We start from the raw sequence: 8,866 nt of genomic DNA, 5'->3' as shown, positions 1-8,866 counted from the left end.
TGTGGATGAGGTGAAGGAGAGAGAAAAGTGTGAAGAATTGAGAGTACATAGTGCCCGAGGACGGGGGGCGGGGGGGGGGTGCTGGGGGCGTGGTAAAGTGTTTGGGGTTTATGGGTATGGGAGGAGTGTGTGGAAGAGGGAACGAGGTGTGTGGAGAGCAGAGGGAGGTGTTCACTGTGTAAACCGTTAATGTTTTTCTTGTTTCACTTTTCAGTAATTTTAGGTTGTAAGACCTACTGTCACTTTGAATTAATATATTCACTTACACTCTGTCTGGGTAAATGAATGTTCTTTGGTTATAATTAACTATTTAATAAATATAATGATAATAGCTTTGGAGTCTTCATTTAGGCATAGGCAGGAGCTGGGGTGTAAGAGGGCTGGGCTGCAGGGTACTGAGGCTCACCATCGTAGGTCACCTCGGCCACGTAGCCGGAGTCGCCGTTGACAGTGTAGTCCACCTTCTGAAGACGACCGTCGGGAAGCAGCACGTAGTAGGAGCCCTGGGTGTCGTAGCCGTCACGGGACTCCTGGTGGCCGAAGTCGTTGCCAGAGTAGTCGTCCTTCACGGCATAGTTGAAGTCGTACTTGGCTGGCTCCTGTTATGGGGAAATGGTATAAATGAACTGTGTAAGAGAATGAATGTTTTCTACGGTATGTTTCACCAAAGCTAATGTATTACTGTCGTGATGGTATTGACATATGTTCATCAATAAATTGTTGTGGTGAAGGAGGCAGTTACCTCGTAGGTTGGTGCGGGGGTGTAGGAGGGCTGGGAGGGGGCAGCTACAGCCACGGCCACCAGGGCCAGCACGACGGCGGTCTGTTGGAGACAACACCTGATAATATTTTGTGTGGAGCTGAAATTATAATTGTCTATCTCCAGTGTGCCAGAGAAACTGATCAACAAATGTGAGATATGTAGCTGGGGACACAAAGATGTTTAGTCCTACAAACTTATATTGTTATTTTATTTGTAGAAATTAAATTTATTTTTCTGTGTTAGTAAAACCTGTTAATAAGAGTTACATGCAATATTTGTTAACAGTAAGTTAATAAACTTATACTGCGGGAGATGCTCACCATAGCGATCATAGTGGTGATGTTTGTGTTTGTGGTGCTGCTGGTCCTGTGTGAGGGCCTTATATACTTTGTTGGGGCGGTGACGGCGGTGTGGGCGTGGCCAAGCGGTAGGCAGTTGGAAGGCCTTGGTGTAGGACACGCCCACATTCTTACGTTGACCTTGGTGCTGGGAAGAAGGGAAAGAGGACGGCGTTTATCATACAAAATTTACTGAGAAACCAGAAACCACAAGTCACAAGTTTTCTTCTTCACGTTACTATTACTATAAAGACGAGAAGATATTACGGCGATGCTTGTGTTCTTCCTTATAAGTGTTAATGCCACACTCCAGTACTCAGGAGACACACACGAGTAACACCGCCTCGCTCTCAGCGCGTAGCCAAATCTTACTTGTCAACTGTGACAGGATGAACGAAGGTGAGAGAGCATCTGCTAGTGACACAATCATACATCTTACACACACAAACAGGTGACGTAAATATTTCACTTGCTGGGAAGATTCATATTTAATACTGATATAGTCAAAATATACAGCTGAGTGATGCACCACTAAGTGACACAGAGATAGAATACAATTTTATTTTATCTGTATTAAATTTTAGCAGCGCCGTTAGCTCTGTATTTTGACAGGTATGTGTGTGTTTGTTTGTTGCCTCTCATAGTCTTTTATCCTGTGCAGTAGCCAGGAAATTTTAGTTATTTAAACTTAATAACAATAATTATTGTTTACGAGTTATAAAACATTTGATGGTTAATTATTTTTGTGTAATAACTGTACATAGTATTTTGCCCTAATGGGCATTCATGTTCTTAGGATATACTTTCCCTCACTGGCATACAAAGGCAATAGTCGATAGTTCCTACATCCAATAATTTCTTCTTGTAGTTTCAGCTTTACAGTAATAAGGATGAGGGGATGATACGAGAAATATTCATTAGGAAAGTTAATGGTAAGAGGGCCAAAGGAGAGGAGAGACCGGGGTGGCTAAAATAAATAAATAACTGATTCCTTAGAGAGTTGTAGAGTTGAAGACTGTGTACGCCACCCCTGAAATATGAGGGCGGTACTATGATTGATTGATTGAATAATATTCATTATGAACGTCATTCAGTAATTATAAAGTACTCGCGCCTGACTGTATATTTAATGTGTCTGTAAATCAATAATTATATTTGTGTAGGACCCAGTAACATCACTTATCCTCATCGCCAGTGATTTGCCTGTTAGCAGCTTGGGCGGTCGGTCACGTCTCTGTGACGTATGTTTGGCAACTACTGGGCATGTACTGGTTTCAGAATATATCTGTATCTGCGCCAGTGTTGGTCACGTCAGGTTCTCGAATGTGTTCACACTTGATGCTGTCACAATACTCTCTGGCAGATTATTCCAAGAGTTCACAACTCTCACTCTAAAATAATTCCTTGATAAATTCCTGAACTTAAGTTTTCTTCAACCTGAGGCTGTGACGTGTTGTGAGGACGTCTAGTACTCGATTGAGTAATATCCTCTTAGGTGCTTCTAGATATATCATCTTAGCTAGTTTGTGTGTGTGAAATACACTATACAAGTCAGTAGATATCGTAGATTGTGATATCAATTTTGTTCCGAGATTTTGTTCTTGAGCTGGACACCTTACCAGGAACCGGGCGGTAATGGACCCCCACACACTCGAACGTTTTGTTTACTTACATTGCACCTCATGTTTAGCCTATTGCTCCTGTACTATTCAGTCTTACTCAGGTATTCTACATCACTGTAGGAGAGGAGTAGCAAACGCAATGTTGGAATGCACAATATATTGACAAGAACCACTAACAACCAGCAATAATCAATCATTAACAATCGCCACACTCATACAACACAGTACATAAATATAAAACTACCCTAAAAATTACCCTAATCCTACCACATACAAATGTACATAAATATTATAAAATTACATTACATTCTAAGCCAGAGTAACACAATTTGCTATCAACCAGAACCGGCTCCACCGACCACCAGCTCGACACCCTCGTGCCGTCCCGTTATCAGATGTGTAGATCTTTTGTTGTTTAATACTTTGGTCTTTAAACTGGCCTGGGACAGCGGGCAGCATTTCAACAACATGCTCCCATTGTTATGAGTTGCCGGAAGTGTTGTGTTAAGAGTGACTGGATGTATGTTTCATTATTATAGGTAGAGGTGTAGTGTGATGAGTTTTATTCCTGACATTCACCATTATAAATTTTATGCAGGTGTGTAAATGTTTACTTATACCTGGCGGGAGCCGTTGAGGTGTCCTGACAGGTATACATATTGTCTCCCAAGTTTTTGTGGCAGAAAAAAATTAACGAGAATGATGTGTGAAGATGAAGAGAGGGATATGTGGTAGAAGAGAGAGGTTGTCGTGGAGGTGAAGGTGTATAGGGTTTACAGTAGGGGTGTGTCGGAGATGGAATGAGGCGTGTGGAGTCGGGAAAAGAGTGTGTGAGTGGAGGGATATGTTCATCTTCAAAATCCAATATTGTCTTTTAACAATTGTCAATAGTATCATGGTTGCACGAGCTACTCTCACCTAACATATTCATTTACATCAGATCATTCAAGGTAAATAAAGGTGTCATTTTTATAATTGACAATTTAATAAATAAAATCATAAATAGCATTAGATTCTTCATTTAGCCGTAGGCAGGAGCTGGGGTGTAGGAGGGCTGGGCTGCAGGGTACTGAGCCTCACCCTCGTAGGTCACCTCGGCCACGTAGCCGGAGTCGCCGTTGACAGTGTAAGCCACCTTCTGAAGACGACCGTCGGGAAGCAGCACGTAGTAGGAGCCCTGGGTGTTGTAGCCGTCACGGGACTCCTGGTGACCGAAGTCGTTGCCAGAGTAGTCGTCCTTCACAGCGTAGTTGAAGTCGTACTTGGCTGGCTCCTGTAATTGGAAAACAGTTTAATTAAATTAGCTTATGGAAACAATTCGTTTTATGTTTCACGAAAGTTATTTTATTAATGTATTGATGGTATTGACACATGTCCAATATGAATTAATTAGGTAAGGTAATTGTGGTTAAGACAAAGTATTGATGGAGGCAGTTACCTCGTAGGCTGGTGCTGGGGTGTAGCCGTAGGAGGGCTGGGTGGGGGCAGCTACAGCCACGGCCACCAGGGCCAGCACGACGGCGGTCTGTGAGAGACAACACCTGATCATGTAATGTTTGATGTGGAGCTGAAATTACTAATATGTTTTACACGTGTCACTCAACAGTACAGTGTACTAAAGAAACTAATGTGAGATACGTAACCGTCGACACAAAGATGTTGAGCCTTAAAAAAACTATTAATGTTGATATATTTTTACAGTAAGTATTTTTTCTGATCTTATAATTACTTTCTTCACAATTTAGGAGTTTGGTTTGATTAATTATACATGCTAAAATGAGAGACATAGTTCATATTTATTATCATTAATAAACGAATATTATGGGCGATGCTCACCTTAGCTATCATTGTGGTGATGCTTGGTCTTGTGGTGCTGCTGGTCCTGTGTGAGAGACTTATATACTTGGTGGGGCGACGGAGGCCGTATGGGCGTGGCCAAGCGATGGGCATCGGGTAAAAGTACTGTAGACTGAGGGACACGCCCACAGTCTCACCTTGACTTTGGTGCCGAGAGTAAGTGAAAGACCACGACCTTCGTATTACAATATTTACTCAGAAACAAAGCACAAGTTTTGCTCTTGATGTTACTATTACTGTAAAGATGAGAAGATATGAAGGCGATGTTTGTGTGATTTCTTGTATGACACACTGCAGTACTCAGGAGACACACACAAGTAACAATACCACGTTCTCAGCTCGTGTGTAAAGCTGTTCATTAAAGGCCCATATTACACGAAATCAAATTCAACGAGAATCACTTTTTGGGAATTCCGATATTTATCACAAATTCAAAATGGCCGCCAAATATTCATTTTATTCAATAAAAATCACCTATACTTCTCAGTTGGTCATTCAATCAAATTTGTTTCCAATATTTATTAAGCTATATTTATATAATATATTTATGTTACTAATATTACAACGTTTCGCGGGATGGCACCAGTGCAAGATGATTCTACGCAAGACTGGCCGAGGTGTTATCCGAACAGAAGAAGCAGCCCAGAAGTTACGTTACACACTGGTTGAGATGTCGACTGTCCTCTCTGCGTAGGTCTACATTGCTCTGCCTCAGGGGATCGACATCTTCGGCCCCGAAGCCGAAAACTGTCACAGATAGTGACTCTGAGGCAACAGTCAGTGAATGCAGCATAGATATGTGGCTACTTTTGTATTAGGATATTTAATTTTAAGGTAATAAAATGGCGGCGATGGTGCAGCTCTTAGGGAAGGCAGGAGGCCACGTTAAAAAAAAGCAGGAGCAGCAGCAGCAGAAACAGCAGCAGCATGAGCAGCAATGGCAGAAGCGGCAGCAGCAGCGTTGACGGGGGCGTCGGCGGCGGCGTCGGCGGGGGAGTCAGGGTGGCGGCGACGACGACAGCAACAGCAGCTTTTTTAATCTTCTGGCTTCATGTCACCTTGACCTTCCTCTCGACGCTACACACAGAAGGAACGAGAACGAAGATAACTGTATGCATTCTTCATAATGATCGTCATTCACTAATTATCACTTGCTCCTTGCTTACACAATGTCTTAGGACTTATTTGTATATATAATTCACTATTAATATTTGTAAAGGAAGCTGTACTATTTTTCTTGCTTTAATTTATGCCGTTCATGACTGATTTTCCTGTGGGCCTCTTCGGCGGTGCTTACATTTCTGTTTCGCACTGTTGGCAAGTACTGGACATGACCTGGGTCCAAAAAGTATCTGTACCTGAGCCAGTGATGGCCAATTCTTGTCTTGAATGAACTCACAGTAGGTGCCGTTACAACTCCCTTGTGCAGATTATTCGAATAGTTGACAACTCTCACTAAACAAGTTTGCAATGGTAATTTTACTATTGTGTGGCTTCTGTAACCTGGATCTTTGACCTCCTCGTGGGGCAGGCATCCACTAGTTCTATGTATTAAAACACGAGTAAGGTGATTATAAATATATCACATTAAAAAGTAATTGTGTGTAACATTACAAGTTTGTATATTTAATCAATGTATAAGAGATGAGGATTATTCAGCGTGTATCTGGGTTCATGTCATAGTGCCTCTATGACCATAGTGCCTCAGAGGATGTCATAGTGCCTCTATGACCATAGTGCCTCAGAGGATGTCATAGTTCCTCTATGACCATAGTGCCTCAGATGATGTCATAGTGCCTCTATGACCATAGTGCCTCAGAGGATGTCATAGTGCCTCTATGATCATAGTGCCTCAGAGGATGTCATAGTGCCTCTATGACCATAGTGCCTCAGAGGATGTCATAGTGCCTCTATGACCATAGTGCCTCAGAGGATGTCATAGTGCCTCTATGACCACAGTGCCTCAGAGGATGTCATAGTGCCTCTATGACCATAGTGCCTCTATGACCATAGTGCCTTAGTGGATGTCATAATATCTCATTTAGTGTTAAACAGGAGTTTCTCTCTTTAATGTTTCATTCGTTTATACTGTGTGAACAATAACAGATTTAATATATTGGTATCTTAGTACAAAATATATAAATGATTTTGTTTTCAACAACTTCAGGTTATAAATGACGTCATCAGGAGGTGGCCTCTCAGGAATATCCTCTCATAGATGGCGCCGTCAATCAGGGCCTTTTGTTAATCCCATTGTAAAAGTTGACGGAGGTGTTGTGTTAAGAGTGACCCGATTTATATTTTCTTACATAGGAGAGGTGTAGTGTGAGGAGTTGGATTTCTGACATTCACCATTAATTATTTTGTGCAGGTGTGAAAATGTTCACTTGCATCTCTAGGTGGCCACTTACGTGACCTGACAGGTAGACAGTAGAAACTAAGAGACATATTGTCTCTCAAGTGTTTGTTTCAGGGATAACTTGGGAAATGTGTTTTAGGGAGCGAGTGTGAAGATGGAGAGGGAGATGTGTGGATGAGGTGAAGGAGAGAGAAAAGTGTGAAGAAGTGAGAGTACATAGTGGCCGAGGAGGAGGAGGGGGGGGGCTGTGGGGCGTGGTAAAGTGTTTGGGGTTTAAGGGAGGAGTGTGTGGGAGAGGGAACGAGGTGTGTGGAGAGCAGAGGGAGGTGTTCACTGTGTAAACCGTTTATGTTTTTCTTGTTTCACTTTTCAGTAATTTTAGGTTGTAAGAGCTTCTGTCACCTTGAATTAATATATTCACTTGCACTCTCTCTGGGTAAATGAATGTTCTTTGGTTATAATTAACTATTTAATAAATATAATGATTATAGCTTTGGAGTCTTCATTTAGGCATAGGCAGGAGCTGGGGAGTAAGAGGGCTTGGCTGCAGGGTACTGAGCCTCACCCTCGTAGGTCACCTCGGCCACGTAGCCGGAGTCGCCGTTGACAGTGTAGTCCACCTTCTGAAGACGACCGTCGGGAAGCAGCACGTAGTAGGAGCCCTGAGTGTCGTAGCCGTCACGGGACTCCTGGTGGCCGAAGTCATTGCCAGAGTAGTCGTCCTTCACGGCATAGTTGAAGTCGTACTTGGCTGGCTCCTGTTATGGGGAAATGGTATAAATGAATGTTTTCTACGGTATGTTTCATCAAAGCTAATGTATTACTGTCTTGAGGGTATTGACATGTGTTCATTTATGATTTATTTACGTGAAGTAATTGTGGTTGAGACATAGTGGTGAAAGAGGCAGTTACCTCGTAGGCGGGTGCGGGGGTGTAGCCGTAGGAGGGCTGGGAGGGGGCAGCTACAGCCACGGCCACCAGGGCCAGCACGACAGCGGTCTGTTGGAGACAACACATGATAATATTTGGTGTGGAACTGAAATATCAAGTGTCAATCTACAGTGTGCCAGAGAAACTGATCAACAAATGTGAGATAAGTTGCTGGGGACACAAAGATGTTGAAATTCCTACAAACTTATTTTGTTATTTTATTTATAAAAATACATTTTTTTTTCTGTGTTAAATAAACCTGTTAATATGAGTTTCACGGCAATACTTGCTAACAGTAAGTTAATAAACTGATACTGTAGGAGATGGTCACCTTAGCGATCATTGTGGTAATGTTTGAGTTTGTGGTGCTGCTGGTCCTGTGTGAGGGCATTATATATTTGGTGAGTCGGTGACGGCGGTATGGGCGAGGCCAAGCTGTGGTCAGTAGGGAGAGGTGGGTTGAGGGACACGCCCACACTCTTACCATGACCTTGGTGCTGGGAGGAAGCGAAAGAAGACGACCTTTAAATTACAACAAGTTTTCTTCTTCGCGTTACTATTACTATAAAGACGAGGATATATTAAGGCGATGCTTGTGTTCTTCCTTATAAGTGTTAATGACACACTCCAGTACTCAGGAGATACACACGAGTAACACCGCCACGCTCTCAGCTCGTGACTAAGTTATATTTGTTAACTGTGGCAAGATGAACAAAGGTGAGAGAACCTCTTCTTGATTCACACTCAGACAACTTACGCACGCAAACAGGTGACGTAAATATTTCACTTACTGGGAAGATTCATACTTGATACTGGTATAGTAAAAATATACAGCTTTGTGATTCACCAGTAAGTGGCACAGAGGCAGAATATATTTTGTATTCTTAAATTTTAGCAGCTCCGTCAACTCTGTATTTTGCAAGGGTTGTGTGTTTGTTTATTGCCTTTTATAGTATTCGGCCAACTCTGATCCTGTGTACTGTACAGAAGGTTTAGT

The 8,866-nt window shown here is 42.4% G+C and overlaps 2 protein-coding genes across 4 annotated transcripts; both read right to left on the bottom strand.

Moving 5' to 3' along the window:
* Positions 1-296: 296 nt before the first annotated feature.
* On the bottom strand, positions 297-4,688 carry LOC121869774 (cuticle protein 19.8-like). Of its 3 annotated transcripts, none has more exons than XM_042371333.1 (3): positions 4,560-4,688; positions 4,162-4,248; positions 297-599 (listed from the first exon to the last, which is right to left on the bottom strand). In XM_042371333.1, exons 1-3 carry the CDS (start codon positions 4,671-4,673, stop codon positions 348-350), a joined length of 453 nt encoding a protein of 150 aa, XP_042227267.1. In that variant the 5' UTR covers positions 4,674-4,688; the 3' UTR covers positions 297-347. The 3 variants fall into 3 exon arrangements, with proteins under 3 accessions (XP_042227267.1, XP_042227268.1, XP_042227266.1); XM_042371334.1 differs by lacking the exons at positions 4,162-4,248; positions 4,560-4,688 and adding exons at positions 743-823; positions 1,084-1,120; XM_042371332.1 differs by lacking the exon at positions 297-599 and adding an exon at positions 3,690-3,996.
* A 2,706-nt stretch (positions 4,689-7,394) lies between these two features.
* LOC121869775 (cuticle protein 7-like) lies at positions 7,395-8,356 on the bottom strand. The gene is made up of 3 exons (XM_042371335.1): positions 8,201-8,356; positions 7,852-7,938; positions 7,395-7,697 (listed from the first exon to the last, which is right to left on the bottom strand). The coding sequence occupies exons 1-3, from the start codon at positions 8,354-8,356 to the stop codon at positions 7,446-7,448; spliced, it is 495 nt and encodes a 164-aa protein (XP_042227269.1). The 3' UTR covers positions 7,395-7,445.
* Between the last annotated feature and the right edge of the window lie 510 nt (positions 8,357-8,866).

This window comes from Homarus americanus, unplaced genomic scaffold, assembly GCF_018991925.1.
Source record: "Homarus americanus isolate GMGI-L3 unplaced genomic scaffold, GMGI_Hamer_2.0 scaffold32906, whole genome shotgun sequence".
Classification (NCBI taxonomy): Eukaryota; Metazoa; Arthropoda; class Malacostraca; order Decapoda; family Nephropidae; genus Homarus; species Homarus americanus.
Note: the sequence above shows the minus strand (reverse complement) of the source record. Positions and strands in the feature narration are given on the sequence as shown.